The 20153-nt window shown below is 38.7% G+C and overlaps 2 protein-coding genes across 2 annotated transcripts; one reads left to right on the forward strand and one right to left on the reverse strand.

Annotated features, from left to right (window-relative positions):
* Positions 1-2001: 2001 nt before the first annotated feature.
* On the forward strand, positions 2002-3011 carry LOC6565707. Its single transcript, XM_001992279.2, has one exon. The coding sequence runs from the start codon at positions 2240-2242 to the stop codon at positions 2681-2683; it is 444 nt and encodes a 147-aa protein (XP_001992315.1). The 5' UTR covers positions 2002-2239; the 3' UTR covers positions 2684-3011.
* A 7531-nt stretch (positions 3012-10542) lies between these two features.
* On the reverse strand, positions 10543-12726 carry LOC6565708 (innexin inx7). The gene is made up of 3 exons (XM_001992280.2): positions 12380-12726; positions 11399-12111; positions 10543-11032 (listed from the first exon to the last, which is right to left on the reverse strand). The coding sequence occupies exons 1-3, from the start codon at positions 12611-12613 to the stop codon at positions 10654-10656; spliced, it is 1326 nt and encodes a 441-aa protein (XP_001992316.1). The 5' UTR covers positions 12614-12726; the 3' UTR covers positions 10543-10653.
* Between the last annotated feature and the right edge of the window lie 7427 nt (positions 12727-20153).

Below are 20153 nucleotides of genomic sequence, written 5' to 3' on the forward strand. Positions count from 1 at the left end.
ATTCAAATAGTTCTATTCGTATTATCTGCTCTGTAAGAGATATCGCTCAAGTGCTGAAGGATTACTTGATAATCTCTACGTAGAACAAGCGTCAAGTACCTACTAACCCAAATGATCGCTGATCAACTGAGAACAAGCAATTTATAGAGTGGTAATTGAGATGATTATTTACTGAATACTTGAGATGAAATATGAGCTATGCTTCTATAGCATTGTAGAGGATCATTTCATCTTGTACATAATACATACATACATATCATTTATGTGGCTGCCATAAGAATAGTTGGACGAATGATAAGTTTTAGGCTATGGGATCGACAGACATGTCACCCTTTCTGCTACAATATATACAAATGTAAAAAATTCAACTTAAAAACATATAAATCAAGTTTTAATAATAATTATAATTTGAATTACGATCTAAAAATTCAGTTATCAGCAGATTAACTTCGGTCTAAAAGGGTATGCAATCTTCGGAGTTCTTTCTTGTTGAGGTTAGAAACGATTGTGAAAACCGCTTGAACTCAAATTGAGATATTTATGGCTTCTTGAAGATTTACAGGCCGAATTATGAATATATATACATATATAAATATCAATATATATATAATATAAATGGTTGCACGCATTTAATTACAACATTTATATTAAAGTTGTGCTTAAAACTTCTTTTTTTTTGGTTCCACTTTGGTGATTCTAATTTGCAAATATGAGAAAAATTTTTACTACATTTGAAATCGAATAATTGTAATGATCAATTTCATGGCTGACTGGAAAAAAGTGTTTAAAAACCGAATATAATTGAAAAAAAGAATACAAAAAAAAAAAAAAAATGGTTGCTGAACAACTGCAGACTCGCCTAGTTGCCCCAAAACGTTGCACATCTCGTAACACATGAAGCCAAGCCATTTTTTTAAGATTACGGTTTGATTAAGTTTGCTGGCGTCTCTTGAAGATTGAGAAATGGCTGCACCGCATACCGAATGCCACATACCACATACTACATGACTATAAGCCACATGAGGAACGGACTCGTAAGTCAGAGCCAAAGTCTGGAATGAAGCAACAGCCATAAAATGAAAACCTGATGTCTGATTGTGGCTCATTGTGGATCGTTTCAATTACAGGCACCGTGTGGGTATATATTTAAGGCTTGGCCCTGTTTGTTACCAGTTGCCAGTTGGCCAACTGGTTGGGTGGGGGTCGAGCCGGCATGTGGCATGTGGCGGGAGTTGGTGAGTGGGCATCGGCTATGGCTATGGCTATGGCTATGGCTATGGCTGCAAGATCGTTGACAATACTGATTTGATGGCTTTTGGTGGGTTCCGCCACAATCCGTTGCCAAGAAGCGACTACAAAAAACAACAGCAACAACAACAACAACGACACAAAGTGGCTTTCGCCTTGTTTGTATTGGTGTGCATGTATATATGAATATATGTATATATATGTGTGTGCTTGCTTTTGTCTCTGCAAAGTTGAATGGCCTCTTTTGGTTCTCTTTGGCTCAACATTGAACAAGAACACAATGACGACGCTCTGCAGCCAATTCTAATGGAATTCCAATAAGAGCTCAAATGGGCAGCCGAAAAGAATGTGTGTGTGTGTGTGTGTGTAGCAAATCACGTAAATACCTGTTGCCTTGTATGGTTTTTTTTTTATTTTTTGTTGCCACGCAACAAGTTTTAGTTTAAACGATAATCGATAAACGATAAGCGATAAATGCGCCTTAGGTGCGCCAGGGCGCCAGCAAAAGGACGTACCTTCTACAGCTGATTGCTAGGGCTAGACAGTAACAGACTCTAAGAGCAACAACAACAACAACAACAGCAATGACAACAGGTAAGAGCGCGCTAGCAAGTGAGCGTCTCAAACACACACACACACATACACACACAGTCAAAGAACGTAAGAAGCGCTCTCTCTGCCACACTAACAGAGTGGTAGTAGCTGCTCTCGCTTGGAAACGAACGGAAACGAAGTTAAACCAACGCTTCAGTACGAGCTTGGCATTTGCTGACTACGCCGACTTTCGTGTCTCTGCTATTGTGTGTGTGTGTGTGTGTGCACTTCTCTGTTTGTGTGTGAGTGTGTGTGTGTGTTTGCTGACTTGCTTGCATGCTTAGCGCGTCATCTGCTGCCCCGCCCACCCCCTCTCGCTACAAACAAGCCAGTCCAGTCGTCACATTGTGCAATCAAACATAAAAGGTAGAAGAAAAAAAGCAGCAAAAAGGTAAAAATGTCAACTTCGCTGCTGCCGCTGGCTGCGCTGCTGCTGTTGTGCTGCTGCTGCTGCTTACATCTCAGCTGGGCCATCGAGTGTTACGTGTGCGATGCGAGCGATACGCAGAATCCGTTCCAGTGCGGCGAATGGTTCGAGCGTTTCGATCAGCCGGACATCCAGCCGCAGAACTGTTCCAGTGTCCATGGGGCGACGTTCTGTGTGAAGCATGTTGGCCGCTTTGAGGGCGGCATCGGTGCGAAACGTTTCTGCAGCTCCAAGGATCTGGGCAACTATTGTGACTATGTGCGCAACAAGGGCGATCGCATGGACTATCGCAGTTGCATCTACACCTGCGACACCGATGGCTGCAATGGCACCAATCAACTGACCAACGGACGCTGGGGTGTGGCGTTGACGTCGCTGCTGCTTCTCATGCTGATGATCTGGCAACGCTGCTAGAAGAGAGTGTGCGCTTGCCAGACAGACAGAGAGCGAGAGAGAGAGAGAGAGTGTTGATGAAAACAAACATAGCTTTGTAAACAAAAGAGTAAACACAAAAAAAAAAAAAAAACAAACAAGTGCAGCACACAGCTGCCGCCTATGTTGTTGCCGTCGTCTTTGATAACTGATTTTCTTCATTTTTTTTTTTGTTTTATTGTACACCGCAAACAAAAATTACATATACTACATATGTAAATATATATATATAAATTCATTTTTTTTCGTTAGTTAAGTTTTGTAGTTATGTAAGCTGAATAAAAGTAAAGTTTCTCACACACATTTGTAAACAAACGGCGGCACTTTGTTGTCTGGTATGAAATGGAATGAAACGCACACATGGCAAATGGAACGCGGCTTGATGCGCTTCATGCTGCTTCATGTGCCTACGCGGGGAGGGGGAGGGGGAGGTGGGTGTTGGGCAATTTAATAGTTTTTGCGGCAATATTGGTTAATCGACAGCTCGACAGATCGATATCAATCGCGGTCACAACAACAAACTTAAGCAATAACTGCAACTTTGACACACATTTCAACGACTGTGCATACCCTGTGCAACTCAAGTGGTCTGTGTAGGGTATTTTAAGGCGGTTTATGACGTATAAAACAAGTCTAGTTGAGCTAGGAATGTTAAAGTACAATTTGCACTCAGATTGTCTCAACACAACTCAATTTATCTCACTTCACTTCAAACCTGTTGCCACTGAATAAATATCAAAAACTTTCAAATTTCAAAACAATTAATGATCAATGATGCTGATAAAAATACTTAAATCAAAATACAAAAAAAAAGCGTGAAATTTTTGTCATACATCTTATGTGATCTTTAGATCTCGTATAATTAACACCAAAGTATATTTTGCCGCAGACCTGGGCAAAAACAATTTCAGTATTCTCGACTTGAACATTCACAGCTATTTAGCTGTGCTACTTGAAAGTTGTTGTTGTTGTTTGTAGTCGCCTTGAATTGCCTTACGACTGACGGACGACCCTCAATCGAATGGATTGTAACCTGTACGCTTGATCGGCTCATCAATAAATATATTGATATTGACATTTCATTAAGCGAAAACCATTTAATCCGGCATTTCAATTTGGACCATTTCTTGATTAGGGTCGAGATGACAACCTGGCCTGGTTTACATGATTGCCTCTATATATATATGTATGTATGTATGTGTATCTGGGCTTTTGAGTTTGAAAAAGCCGCCCACGTTATGCCAGTTCCAATGCCCAATGCCCAGTTCCAGTTTCAATTCCATTTACAGTTGCGTAATTGTCTAAATTGAAAACGCCTTGAGGCGCTATCATTGTCATGCGGCGCTAATTTGAGTCTCTGCCTGGGCGGACAACGCCACCCAAAAAGATCTTAAACATAAATACACGCTTACGACACACACCACACACACACACACACACACACACACACACACACACCACACACCACACACACCCCCCCACACACACACACACACACACACACACACACACACACACACACACACACACACACACACACACACACACACACACACACACACATACACGCGCACATCGACACTCATCACAGGCATTCTATAAATGGATGAAATTTCAGGTTCTAATCGACGCCACGTTTGCTTGTTGCTTCTTATCAGACAGGCACTCTTGACTAATCTAAAACGTGTTCAACAATGGATGCTTCCAAGTGCTTCTCTGGTACAGAGTTCTTCAATTGACTTTTATGACATTGCCTCATCAGAGCGAACAGCAAACAGCGAATCGAAACATCATATCATGTTGTTCATCATGTTGGATGTGAGCGATGCCCTCTTAATGGATCGCAGCTGGAATGTCTAATTATGATTCAAGTGGTATCCGAAAAATATATTTAGATATAAAGCTAAGCATCTGAAATTCGACGAAACAACTAGGAAATGAGAAATACATACGTGAAAGCAACAAAATATTTGATTTTCTTCTCGGTTTCAGCTTATTAGAATCAAATATTATATGAATATCATTTGAATTTAAGTTGTTGGAATGTAAAACAGGCAGAGGGAGTTCAATTTCCAGCACTAGTTCGACCAAATGGAGCTCGAAGCTAATCAATTTGAGCAACGGACAAACGATCTTTAATCTCACATTTACATCTCAAACCCAGAAGCGGGTTCGCAGTTTCGCAACAAATGTGCGGCGTACAACAATTTGTCGCACGAAGTCAGGCCCAAGTTACGCTGATAAGCTGATAATCTGTAATTGACCAAAGCACGGATTGGTTATGTAAAATAATGTGTATACCCTGTAATGTGTTATGCCCACACAAAAGGTGTATACAAACTGGAGGCAAACGAAATGAGAGGCATTGAAAATTTGCGAATTACAAAGGTGTGAAATGAAAACTAAATAAAAAACGATATCAATTAGAAGCTGTTTGGCAACAAATTCTTTATAACAATTAGCTAAATTAGCATTTAACAATTATTTAGGACTACAAATTAAGCTGGCATTTATAATAGCAGCTTCATAGTGAAGACCCTAAAGAAAAAACCAAAATTAAATAAAGTTTTTAGTTTATTGTATTTGTCAAATTTAATATCTATAAATAGCCTGTAAAATAAACGAAATTTGAGGGAATTAATTTATATATATACATACATAAATATCTTGTCTTTACTTACTTGGTATGTAATAGTCGAACATGCCTGACATGTGACATGTTTATTCTAGCACATTTGATGAAAAAGTCTAAGGCTAAAGAGGTCAATAACATTTGCTGATACGTCCAGACACAGCACGAGAGGAGACGAGCGGAGAGGGGCGACAAATGGAAATAGGAGTCGCGAGCATTTGAGGGATGCAAGTTTTCGAGCTGGAAATGGGGAAGGAACAACACAACAGCAGCAGCAGCAGCAGCAGCAGCAGCTGCTCAAGGTCATTGCCAAGTGGCAGCAAATGCAATGCAACATGCACAAATAACTCAAAAGGATACGGAGCGCGAGAGAGGGACAGATAGAGAATGAGAGAGAGAGAGAGAGAGAGAGAGAGAGAGAGAGAGAGTGTATAAATAGAAATGCAGACAAGACAGACAAGTCATAAAAACGGCCATAACAAACATTGCGAGACACATTACAAAAATCTAGAGAAAACCGACGAGAGAAACAACAACAAACACCAACACAGTAAATTTCCGGGCAATAAATGCGACGACATTAGAACGTGCCACATGTTAAACTCACACACACGCACACACACACACAGGCACACACACACAGACACACACATGTGTGTGAAACACAAACAACCCTCGAATTTCTACTTCGCCGTACTTCTCCCGTCGCAAGCTGAATCGCTACGATTTTTGGCCAAATACGTAAATTCCCGAATGCATTTCGCTTCCTGGAAATCGCTACGAAGTTTTTATAAGGGTCGCTTCTGGTTTTTTTCGTCTCCTTTTTTTTTTTTTTTGGCTCTGTTACGCTTTTGCTTCCTATTCCTATTTCCCTATTGTTGCCATTGCCTTTGCCTTTGCCTTTGCCTTTCCTTTTCCTTTTCCGTATTGCGGGTGCGAATTGCGTCGTGCGCTTTGTTCAGCTGCTTCGGGCTGCTGCGACGTCATTTTAACAGGGTTGCAACCCCCATTCTGCTTGATCCTGAGTCACACACACACACACACACACACACAAAGAGAGAAAGAGAGCGAGTGAGAGAGGGAGAGAGAGGGAGAGGGAGAGAGTGCGAGCACAGTTTGAGTGAATTCTCTCGAGCTGAACTGACCTAGGCGCTGTACGCAATTTGTGGATGGTATTTCGTCATTGTCCTGGCCAGGAATCGCATTTTTATGCCCGAAACAAAGACACAAAGGCAACGCGGATGTATCCCGCTCATAACCCATACAAATGTCTGGCTGAATGCGAGTTGAAGCCAAAACAAAGAATTATGTTTATGGCAATCTAAAAAATTCATTTGCTTTGTTGGCGATAAATTCAGCTTTGAACTTGTGACAAGAAGTTGGAGTTTTAAGGTAGAACCAAGCCTGTGAGTAAGCATAAGACTCAGACATAAATGTTGAAAGTTCAGTTGGAATATTTGCCACGGAATTGGGTTTAGTTTAAGTGCCAATATATTATTTAGATTTTTCCAGCATAAACTAGAATATTGTTACAGATTCTATTTGCAATGTTTGCTCGAGTGGCTCAACGCGTAGCACGTGGCTAAATTGGGGCCAAGCATTGCTAATAAATTGCCATAAATGTTGCATGAGATGCAAATTAGGTGCACAGATGCCACGATTCGAAGCAGACAAAAAAAACGAACAACAAATGGCAGGAACGTGTTCCGCGATAAAAAAAAAGAAGGAAAACGAAAAACATTTGATAATCCACACAAATTAAATGCAATTGAAATAAATTTTTGCATGCCAAGAAATTGGCAAAGTTGTGCTTCATCTTCTTGTGGCGGGGCATGCAACAAGTGTGCCAATTGCATAAATTTATTGGCAACGAATTCCGCGACAAGTCACAGGTCGCTGCAGCAGGGCCACAGCAGGTCCGAGAACAGTCCCCAACCCCACTCATCCCCATATCCACCCCATCCCCGTCCCCATCCCCATCCCGATCTCCAACCCCAGTCGCTAATTGTCGCCTGGAGCTCGTTTCGCTCGACTGCCACAGTTCAAAGTGTTAATTGCCGCATAAATTTTGATAATTGAGGCAAATTGTTGCCTCACAACCGCTTCCCCCAAGGATTGCAATGAGCCCATCTCGAATAATTGTAAGCGTTTTGGTTTCCTACAACACAAATCACAAATCACGTCTAAAATTGATGCAAATCCTATCAAAAATTGGCACATTTCATGCTCATGCAAGACTTGCAAGTTCACCTGACTTTGTCATTTAAGATCCATGTTTTATTTACGGATTATATATGGGAAATCATGACAAGCATAACTATGACAAAACTGCAGCGATTTTGAAGCTCAGCCAATGCTTAAAGAACTAAGCACTTATTGGTCCCAACGAGTTGTGTAAGGAATGCCAAAGTGTTGTCTTTCACTGTCTTGTTACCATTTTGTAAACGTTTATTTTATTTTGTTATTTATTTAATTTTTTTGTTGTTTTTTTTTTTGTTTTTTTTTTTTTTGGTTTTTCAGCCATCTTTGGATGTGGTGCCGGTTATGGGACTAAGGCCAAAAAGACAGCTCAATAGGGGCCCAAAGAAACCTGTCACACCAGAAATAGCTTGTTCTTTGGCGACGATCTCGAAAATGTTAACGGTCATTCACCATGTGGAATACAGAGACAGAGAGAGAGAGAGAGAGAAAGATGGAGACTGGAGCAGAGAGAGAGAGAGAGAGGGGAGGCATCGAAGACAATGCGAAAAGAAAACAATGCCAGCTCCACACAATTATTTATTGTGTGTGTGTTTCTTTATCTCTTTTTTTTTTTTTTGGGATTTCATTTTTAAAAAAAGCCGTTTTCGACATGCTTTGTCAGAACTCTAAAAAGAAACAAATTCAAAAGCGGAGTTTACGAATCGAATTCGTATAAATAAAGAATCACTTGATATGCGAGAAACGAGAACAACACGAGTCTGAGTATCTTATGTAGTTCGCCTATATGACAAATTTAGTCGATTTCAATGCCCCCCAACAATCCAATAATAACCTCTGATCAGTTCGCTATTTTTTTTATATTTTTTTTTGTTTTTCACATTTAGCATTGATTTCATTTCGAAAGTTTGACAATATGGAAATCATATATTTAAATAGCTCAACGCGAGGGCATTATAATTTGCATTAATTCTTACGTTGAATTGATTTTATGTTTCTCAATTTAAAAATGTATTATTGATCAAGAGGCATAAATCGGTTCAGTTGTGACAAGTTAAGTGCAGCTACTATTTTTAAGCTACAAATCGTTGAATACACTTTAAATATATACAATTTCGCTGTATCTCGAATAGTTTTTCTAGGGTATTCAAGCTGATGTGTTCAAAAGCTAGTTGTATCTTTAGCTTTTTATTTCGTTCCATTAGCTCAACTACTTGGAGCGACAGCAAACACATGTCGAGTGTCAGCCACATGAGGGGGGGGACGTTGCAGGTGATCAAGCAGGTGGGGGAGGGGGGTGGGGGGTGGCAAGTTTGTTACTGCCTGAGGCCTTAAGTCAGGCTTCAGTTCAGACTCAACGCAAGTCAGTTCAACTCGTTGGCATTGACCGCAAAAGCAGTCGTAAGTTGGCAAAAAATAAAAAATATAAAAAATAAGAATAATTATATTGAAAAGAATTAGAAACGCAAAGATTTTGAATGTGTCTCTGCCAATAAAATATCAACTAAATGCGGCTAACTCAAGTGCTCGTCAGATCGAGACGTGCTCGACGATGGCAAATATGGCCTGCTAAGCAGGTGTCATAACCAACTGGCAATTACACGTCTACTTATATGGGCTAACCGAATATTTGATGGCTTCAAATTTTGGGCATTTCAAGTGTCACATATCAAGTGTCAAGTGGCACGTTTCGCAACAGGTTATAGGCCAAAAGCTACAAATTGCCATCCAGTCCATAAAAGCACATTATTTAAGCTATTTGCGAAATCATAAATTAGGATCTCGTCACTGGAGTTCATGTGACACAAGTTGCCATACAATTTTATGTTGTTTTTGGAAATTAATTCGGTTTGCAAATTGGTTCGGCATAGCACGTATGATATCGGTATCGGCATATCATACACTAAGAAAAAAAATCCCTAAAATGAAAATAAACCTTTATAAAAATAAGAAAACAATGTCTTAATTTTAATTTGTAGTTTATCCATTTTTCTATTGCTTTGAAATATATTTCCCAATAATGGAAAGTATTGCTTGAAAGTATAAATATAAAATAAAATTATCTCAATTTATGAAGTAGGTAAAACGTTTGTATATGTGAAATCTTTCAATATTATTGTGACATAAGTCATAAGTACCAAAATCCTTGGGAGTGAGAAACAACCTTCCATTTTCGAATAATAAGTTAAGTTACTTTTGGCGCCAAAAATATGGCGATTTTCTAAGAAAATATTGAATATGATTTTACCAAGGCCTTTGCTTTCAGTAATTGATTGTAATATCTGTTTGGGTTAGCTATATATTACTTGTGGTATTTGAAATATCTCTCGACATGTCTCCTTTTAGGCTTGTTCGTTTCGGCAATTTTGATGCTATTACATTATATGGATTATAAGAAAACTTATTGAGAATGTCCTGCTTAACTTGTAGAGTGCCCTCAATTCTATCTCATCTCATAGAAGCGAAACAAATCGTATAAAAATGAATGGTTTTTAAGCCGCTGTGCAATTTGACGACCCACTTGTGAACATGAGATATGACCCAAAGTCAGATTTTTGATCTGTGAATGAAAACCGCAGCTGTTGGACACATTTGCCACATTTGCCACGCCTGTTGCGTCGCGTGTCAATTGAAAGTGGGTCAAACCACAGTCCAGGTATGTATGTAGTTAACCGAAGCCAGTGTCAAATCCAAAGTCAAGATAAAGTCAAACCAAATGCTCGACTTGCCGCTTGCCGCTTGCCGCTTGACGCTTGACGCCCGACACCAAACAAAAAAGTGGGAGGGGGTCTAACTGTTTCAATTGCCACGCCCTAGCAGATCTACATATTTGGCTGGTGGTAGGTGGTCTGTCTTAGCCGGTTTGGACGCTTTATTTCCATTTCAAAACTGGCCCCAGAGCAAGTTTCTTTTCTTCTTTTTTTATATTTTCTTTTGGCTAATTTGAATATTGAATTTGATATTAAAACCCGTTCCAAACCAAGGCCAGAAAGTAGAAGAAAAGAGAACTTAGCAATAAATATATTTAAACAAAACAAAAAGTTACTAAAAAAACAAAACAAACACAACAACATTTAATGACTAAAATTAATTATTAAACAAGCTACATAAATAAACGCCGTCAAACAAGCTGCGTGGCTGAATCTTTCGATGATTCTGGTGCTGTGGGTGCCACAGTGGCACCTGCTGCCGCTCGATGATGCAAAAGGGGTGCATCCACCGTGTCCAGTCGATCAAGCTGTGGATACTTGCCCGGACTGGCCGTAACTGCTGAGCGTGCTCGATAGTCATTGATATCGTTATCGTGTATCGCATCGTTGGGAAACTCGCTGGCCAGATGGTAAATGACCTTCTGGAACAGGAACTCCGATAGGTTGGTGCGCAGGAAGAACAGGAATACCCAATTGGAGAAGTTACACTTCTCAATAACAGACTTCACATCCGATTCATCCAGTTTGCCAGGCTTGGCCCAGTACAGCGCCCATTTCGTAAAGGTTACCCTACGAAACAGAGAGTTCAACATAAATAAATATGTATATAAAAATGTATTGTTCCAAAACTAAGTAAGTTAAAGTAGGTGATCTATTGGAAACCCAAAAGTTCAGTGTGAGAGAGGAAGGAGTATGTATATAACTATATAGATCTGCATGAAAGGACTTAAGATTCATATCCTCATAAGTCTTGAGAAATTATCGAAAATTCTTTAGTAAATTGGAGACTTTTGAGGCCCAGTTATTTAGACGTAAGCTTCTTAAATGGGACGAAAAGAGTTCAAGTTTAAGTAAGTAAATAGATTGCCTGTGTTTTGGATAGGATAACTTTGTATTGCAACAGTTTAAGGGAGTTTAAATCGGTGGCCAACTTACTTTTTGTAGAAGAAGAGCGTAAGCAGGCGCCAGAGAAGACCCAATATGGTCATGATCATCAGAAAGCTATACCAGAACCAGAGTATGGTGAAAATCTTCTCATTCATAATATTCAGAGCCATCACACAGAGTGTGTCGTGGTTCTGCAGCGAACCGGCTGCACCATATTTGTAGAAGGTGCACTTGGTAACCTTGGGAAAGACGACATCGAGTGCATCCATTTGATCGACCCAACGCTCCCGCAGTACTTTAATGCCCAACGTGAGAAACTGGTGGCCCAGAAAGCGATTCGTCCAATAGATCTGAATGCATAGATTGATCAAATTGAGCACCTCGGCAAAGACAAGATGTGCGCCCCACGACTGATTCAAGCGCATCCGATCAATCATTGTCCTCCGAATGTTAATCACACGCTCCTCCGTCTCTGCCATGGATGGTATATTCAGTTTGCCAATTCTCATGCTGTCATGCTTCAGATATTTGGTCAGGCCCACCATGCGCAGACCATAGACCAGTGCCTTAATGCGTCCACCCTCCCACTTCTTCCAGGCAATGTGCGGCAGATAGAAGCACAGCGACTGACCGAACAGGACGAAGGGCACCCACTGGTAGTAGGCGTGTCGTTTGATCTCATCCTCGTTGCGATTGTAGGGTCCAATGCCCGGTTGAAAAATGGCGCCATTCCTTAGCGCCGAGTTGTTCATGTGACGCACCTGTACAGTAAAGCAAAAACAGTTCACATTGATAAATCAGAGTTTTAAGCGGGAAATGACAAATATTTCTACATTGTTTTTGCTTTTAATTTATCTTTTTTTTTTTGTTGAGAACTGCTTTTACTTTGCAGTCTTGTACAAATAGATATCTCAGACACAACTGTTCTGAATCCAATTTGGCTTCGTTTATTAACCATAACAAATTTAGAGAGTTTTTAGCCAACGGTCCTGCGATCTAATAATCTCCAGAATTTACGATCCAACTTACCACTGTAAACGTGGGCGTAAAGAAGCAGAAGGTGTTTATCACTGGGGCGACCACACTATCGGATATGCACTGTATGTGTTCGCCAATGTATTGACGGGATGTGATCAGCAGGGTTGCCACCAGCAGCAGCACAAAAGTCCATCGATAGTGCAGCTTGAACACAATATTATCGATAATCACACGCGATAAGTCAAACTTGAGATATTGCCTAACCGAACTGAACGTGTTCAACATAATGCCAACTTTCTAGCCAAAAGCTAGAAACTGCCAATGCTTGCTTTTGATTTTTTGAATTTGCTTGCGAGCTGCTTTTTATCGTTACTGATTTCTTGGCAACGAACTGAACAAAATTGAACGAGGAATCAACTTATCAACCTGCCATGATCCCAGAGCGAGCCACGCCGGAGCACCAAATGTGGCCCGATAAGATAATACTATTATTATATCAACAAAGATTTAATTGAGTTTAACGTATTACATTTCATTTTTCACTGTTTTCTTTTTCATATGTGCATACCCTGTAAACATAGAATGAACAAGACCTAAAAGTTCACTGGGACTGGGACATTTCAAATATATCCATAATTTCACTCCCAATCGAAATAGTTTGAATTAAAAGTATTCATTTCGTTGTGTATTTGACCTACTCAAAGGGTAACTTCTAATCGTGTATGCTTCACGCCAGAAACCACAAGCTATTGTTGTTCAGTGTACAAACAGAGAAAGATAGAGAGAGAGAGAGAGAGAGAGAGAGAGAGAGCTAAGTAACTTTTGAGGGAAAATGGCCACTCAAGCTGTGTGCTCAATAGATAAGCTTTTAGCTTCTTAGTACAAAGTAGAGCATCCCGATAGGAGAGAGTGGGCGAGTCTTAAGATAGGTAAGTACCACAACAGTTGAGCAGGATTGGCTAATTGCGATCACTCCCTATACATCTCTGAACATGTCAAAATCAATAGCTGACAACTTGGAGATTGTTAAGACTATTGACCCAGATCAGGGCGAGCAAGAAAAGGCAGATCGTTACAACTTTATGAGGAATAAAGTAGTGTTTTGGAAATGCTGGATTTAATTGAACTTGTCAGGCCCTTAGCACAGAATTAAGGATTAGCTATTTTTAACAAAGAAAACATCTTTCAATGTGGTTTGGAGAAAGAGCTAAAATATAAAGTTTTACATAGCTGAAGAGAAAGGGAAAGAGAGGGAGAGAGAGAGACGGAAAGAGAGAGAGTAGTTAGTTAGTTTTGGTAGTTATTTTAAGTATTTGCGGAATTTTGTGGCTTCGTCGAGCATCGATAAAACGAATATCGAACTGATAAAGAGTCTAAAGTAAAGACTTAAATTTACCCCAATTTTTATGGGGGTAGACATAAATGAGGGTTATGAGCTTATACCCAGAAATAGGAAATTTATTTAAACTGAATTCGCTGAAAGCCAAACAAGTATCTATAAATGAACGAGCTTAATCTCAATCATACGAGACAGTTGTAGCTTGATTGAAGAGCAACAGCCAGATTAGAAGAATTCTGACTGCATTGGAATCAGTTGTGCAATTGACCTACTTGATGAGTGCCATATCACTTATCACGGTTTTAGTTTGGATAACTGTGACACACATTGATATAGACACAGAGTGTTGGGTGCTTTCCTTTGGGTTGATGATTGAGCTATTTGGACAGTGACAACTGTTTTGTTGTCTAGTCTTCGGATCACGGTTGGCGATTATTAGCTTCTGCTTCTGCTTCTGCTTCTGCTTCTGCTTTTTTTTTTGTGTTTGCGTCATGACTGATTCATGTTCATCGGTACTAGGAACCTGGTGTGGTATCTGGTATTTAGCGGAACCAATTAGCACAGTGCAGGTAACAATATCTAAATTCTTAGACAATACATGAGGCATGTGGCTCTACGCCGGAATCTAATCACGGAGATAGCTTGTTCAGTAAGCGACATTTACAACGCGAATGCGTCAATGCCAAACGGGAGAGTCCAAGTAATCGTGAGGAGCCAAAATTTGGGCAGATAACAGAATTAACAAAATACAGAGAACTTATCTTTTAGAGACAATCTCTGTTTGTCATTTCAAGTGTGTCGTCTTAATTTACTATATGGGTTTTATATTTTTGAATCCCAGGAAATGACTGTGTTGATTCAGATACAGGAATGGAATCCCCTCGTTTTTTTTGTTGGTATCTATTTATATTTTACTGCATCGTTATAATTAGTAGACTTTTGGCTGTATCTGCATCTCAAACTGTGTATGCAGATAATAAAGAATCAATAAATCAGATTGTGTCACATTTCTTAATTTATTGTGCCACAGCTATCTGTATTTGAATCGGAGATTATAGATACAACATCTGAATCTGCACCAATCTACCCATTTACAATTACAGCTCTAAATTCTGTCTAAAACTTACGTTTATTCCTTATCTCTGACTGTTTGCATGTTTATCTATTCTAAATTCTGTTTCCTTATCGCACTTTGAATTCATTTTCTTTATAGTATATTCAATTTATTCATCAACATGTGTGAGATTCAGAACTTTAGCTTTATATGTGACCAAATTTGTTTACAATTTGTATCTTTTGGATATAACTTAACTATAACTGAGTCACTTTCTACACAGTGTGATCATCATCTGAATACTTCTACCTTAATTTATTCTCTCGATGTGTTTGGCCATATTTTAATCTAACCCCGTATCTGAGTTTTACTTATCTGAGTTATTTAGGTGCGTATTATAAGCTTAGTGGCATAACAACGTAAAAGAATAACGTAAAGATTGGCCTTTGACGGATAAGATTGGCCATTTCCAGCTGTTTTAGTAGGTGGACTGGTGGCCCCCGAAGTTCCCTGGCCAGATAAGAACCGCTTCTGGCGCACAATGGTGGCACCAAGTCGAAAAAGTTCTCAAAGATCTACATTTTGACGGAAAAACAAGGATGTCGCAAATTGATTGAATGCATCTAATACAGAATTATTTATATTATTATTTGGATATTCAAAGATTGTTAAATGTAGATCATTAGTTTGTGTGGTAAATTGAGCTACCGATAAAATGGAAGGAATTGGAATCTAATAATTAAAGTCCTGAAATTAAGCCTTAGTTAAGCCTCTTAAACTCTAATATTGATTATGATTTTCAAGCCTTTTATTCAACATGTTAAAAACATAATTTTTGTGTTTTTAAATTGAATTCATCTTATAGTTTTAAGTTCTTAAAATTGAGTTGAAAATTTGATTTAAGAAAAGAATGTCAAAAATATGGCGAATTTCTCGAATTCAGGGCAATTTTTTTCTGAGTGTGGAAAGCATAAAATCGATGCCTAAAACACCCTATAGCCCCTGACAACTGTAAAGATATCTTCATTAGTTTACGAGAAATGATTGTGGAGAACAAAAAGTTCAAATGCGTCACTGTGCAACGCTTGCTATTTTTCCTCTTCTTTCTGTTTTTAATTAGTGTTTTTAAAATTTATTATTGCTTATTTCAACAATTCCGGTTTAGTAACCGTCAGGTGTGACAAAGTTCATTGATTGATGGGAGTGAACTGCGATGATTGCGACAACGTCCAATTACCACCGTAAGCCATAGTAAGCAGTGGACTCTGCCACTCTGTGTAGTCTCTGTGTGCAACGCTGTTGTTGCTGCATCTGTTTCACTGTTGAATTAAATTACAGGCGAAATTTGAATACTGCCAAGCACAAAAGAAATCGAAATGCAAACCATTCATGCAAGGCATGCACAAAATTTCGAAACAACAAAAAAACAAAAAATATATGCAAGAAAAAAAAAATAAAAACAAAAAATAATAATAATAATAAAAAATGTTAAAAACGCGTCGCACTTCATTTAAAGATACAGTTACAATAAGCTTAACGAGCGCCAGCAAAATTAACAATAAACAATTTTTGAAAAAAAAAAAACGTATTCCCAATTGTTGCACAAGTTGCAACAAGATCTGCTTAAAAAGTGAAAGCATTTTCGAAACTCATTGAAATAATTGCACAATGATCCATAAAATAGCAAATAGCAATTGGCTAGAACAATTAGAACATATCTATATATAAATGTCATACAACAATCACATAAGATCTAAATTCCTTGCTCAATATGATTCAGTTGATAGTGATAATATTATCAAAAGTCGCTGGTAAACTTTTCTTTGAAAATGAATGTGTTTCTTTTCTTTTTAAAAAACTTAGTAATTGATATTTTTACGGTATGATTATATTTAATAAATGTTGATTATCTTGCCAAGAAATCTATAAAAACCAAAGAAAAATGTTTATCATACCGAAACTCGATGGCGAATAGAACTACATTTATTTGTATGCATACCTCATATAATCAATCTACAAAGCACCAAAATTAATCAAATTTAGGAATCGAAATGTTGTTTAAAGTTTAATAATATATAATCACATTCTATTAATATTCATTACTCATACAAACCATTTGCATACGTAACTGTTGTGAAGTCATCAAAAGTAATCAATTCTATTAACCCATATACGATATGATATGTACAAACGTGTTGGAGAAGGGAGGGTCTTTGTTAACCGTTATGCATGATAACATCGCTTTTTGTGCCTTTGAAGTGCGCATATTGCAATGGGTATTAAAAAAAAAGATGCGCTAGACAAAAAATAATTGATTAGATTGGGCATACTTATATACCTACATGTGTCTTATAAATAGTTAATTGCCAGCTGCGAAAACTAAACGAATGATTAGGCAATGACTCAAATAGATCACAAAAGAAATTAGTTGCAATAAAAAAACTCCAAATAAAACAAAAGAGCGAATTCAACGCTGAAAGACTTTAAGACCTGGCAAACTGTGACGCGGTAAATGATCCGCAATGACTAAGCGATCAAAATTCGTGGAGCATCGCATTTTGAGTTCGCTGGCCACGCCTCTACAGCCCCGCCACTTCCCTTCTTCATGCCACACACATGAATCACACTGAAATGAAAATGTGCCCAAAAAATACCATCTGTACGTGATGCAAGTGTCAAAAACTTAATGCTGTTGTTAAGTGAGCTCGACAACGGGATTCCCCGAAGCCATCTTTTCAAGAAATTACATTATATTCTCGAATCTCTATTCTCTGGCTCTTATGGTTTCTGAGATCCTTTTGTTCATACGGGCGAACTTGGCTAGATTGATTCGGCTGTTGATTCTGACCAAAACCAGAATACCCTTTTTGCCCATTTCTTATCGCCAGTTTTGCTCGATTTGTTTAAGCGCAAAATCTTTGTGGGATGGTGCGAAATTCGATCAGCGTCAATAGACAAATCAAATAATCAAACAACAATTCCCACAAAATTGAGACGTTTGAGGCGTCGATTTGATTTATGCCAAAATATACGAGTGCCCTCCCACCGCCTTCACACGTCGTATAAGCGATATGATCAATTATGTCAGTGAGTCTGTCTGTCTGTCTGTCTGTCTGTCTGTCTGTCCGGCCATTTGTGGCCAGCGGTCGACAGCCTCGCGTAAAAGTGCTATAAATTTTGGCAATGTTTCTAATAGATTTATGGCCGTACGACTTGTAGTAGGCGTATCACATTAGAGATATCTATGTTAAATGTTGGACGTTGTAATGGGCTAACCAATATTAATTGGTAACAAATCGATACACTCATAATCACTTCAAATTTGATATATATTTGCAGCATGATTAGCATCGATATTAATATCTGAATTGCTTGCTGTTTGGACCTTGAACGAGTTTTAAAATCTATTGTAGATTTTGTGTACTGTGAATAATATTGATCGAATTTAATCATTATAATTGAACTTTTTCTCGAATTTCGCTGTATATATGTACATATATATTATTTTGATTCATATTTATGATCCCATGTCTCAACATTTCAAAACAAAAAGAAACGTGATAAGCTTCTAAGCTATATTGTTTTTACCCTCGGGATTTGACTTGAGTGAAGTGAATGTCAAGAAGGAACTCTTGAGAATTATATACGTGCAAAATATTGGGTAATATATATATAGCACTTTGGAGCGAACAATCGCTTTGATAAGGATCTGAGAGAGATACAGATAGACAGAGAGAGAGAGAGAGAGAGAGAAAGAGAGAGAGAGAGGGGAGGTGGGAGGGAGATACAGAGAGAGAGAGAGAGAGAGAGAGGGGACAATAAAATCATATATAGCATTTCTTGTGGCATTTAATTTGGAATTAAGATAGTAAGCCAAGTTAATACAGCTGGTTCGAACAGGCCAATAATTTATGGTCGCTGGGAGCAGGCTAAACAATTCAAAGATTGAGTAGTGGTCGCACCTATAGAAGACCAAAAGACCAAGAAACGAGTGTAACAGGTAGTCAGCCGGTTCCGACAAATATATGTAGGCTGTATACACACACACACACACACACACACCATACACACACATTAATACTTGTGTGTGTTCGCATTGAGTGGTTTAATATATAAGGGCGAACTGGAAAATCCATTGATTGAGCGCTTAAATGTATCTATCGATGGCACAGATTGAAAGCATAACGAAAGGTAAAAAGATACACTTACAGATACAGATAAAGATATAGATACAGATGCAGGTAGGTATGCATGGCTCGGCAGGTAAAAGAAAATTAGAAAACTCTGTCATTTTTGTAATTACTGGCTATTATCAGGAGACGCGACAGGTAAATAACAATTTGAAGACAAACATCAGGCAGTGAAAGCAGCGGCGATAAAAATTTCGGTGTGTCTCCGACTCTTCTTCTTCTTCTTTATATCTATAGCACACGTACTGCAGCGACATATATAAGCATATAAACCCACAAGCAGATACACACAAACGCACACCGATATATATATATATATATATATACATATGTCTATATGCATATATATGTGCTATGTATTTGGCAGTAACTTGTTTTTTTTTGTGCATTGTGCAGCCGATGGACTCTGAAGCTGGGCGCTGCTGGAATGGAGATTCCACTCCACACTCAATTGACGAGTTCCGAGAACTCTTCATATTCATCTGTGTGTTGTGTCTTCATCTTCATCTTCGGCTTCATCTTCATCTTCTTTGATGAGCGTTACATAAATAGGTGCAGTTTATGCGTTTAGCGTTGCCAGACCGTTGCTCAACTTAAAAAAAAATTGAGATTTTAGAGTTGTAATCTGAAATTTCAATATGTTGAAATTTATTTGGTTATATTTTCTGTTTGAAAATAGTTTAAAAGTTATAAGTATCGAAAACAATTTTTATATTGCATTATAAAATTGAACAAATGGTCAGCTTTTTGTTGAACATGTTAATTGGAATATTTGTTAATGGGCTTCAGTGCCGGTCTGCATCCAAAATTACAGGTTTTAAGGATCAGAACATTTTAGACAGCGTTGCCAGTCCAAAGTCACTAATACATACACAACATTGCCAGACTTGGGTAAGCTAGCTGATCTTTTGGTTAGGGTATGACCGGACAGCGTTGCCAGATGTGCAGCTGGCAGCCAAAAGTGCAACTGCATTTGACCAGAAATTGGTAAAAGTATGCATAGATGTTCGTTTGTATGTGTGTGTGCATGTATTAGCCAAGACTAAGCTGGAATTAGAAAATGGCGACATTTGAAGTGTGGCATCATTGAGTTACGGGCACCCCTTGCCCACTCAAATGCCACTTGACCCCACTGCCGCCCTCACTTACCCCCACTTGCCGTGCGCTTTTCCCCATGTGTGTGTGTGTGCCGACTTAAGAGACGCGATTCAGCTTCCAGTTAGCGCTCGAGTCTTGAACGCG

Source organism: Drosophila grimshawi, unplaced genomic scaffold, assembly GCF_018153295.1.
Source record: "Drosophila grimshawi isolate 15287-2541.00 unplaced genomic scaffold, ASM1815329v1 contig_848, whole genome shotgun sequence".
In the NCBI taxonomy this organism is placed as follows: Eukaryota; Metazoa; Arthropoda; class Insecta; order Diptera; family Drosophilidae; genus Drosophila; species Drosophila grimshawi.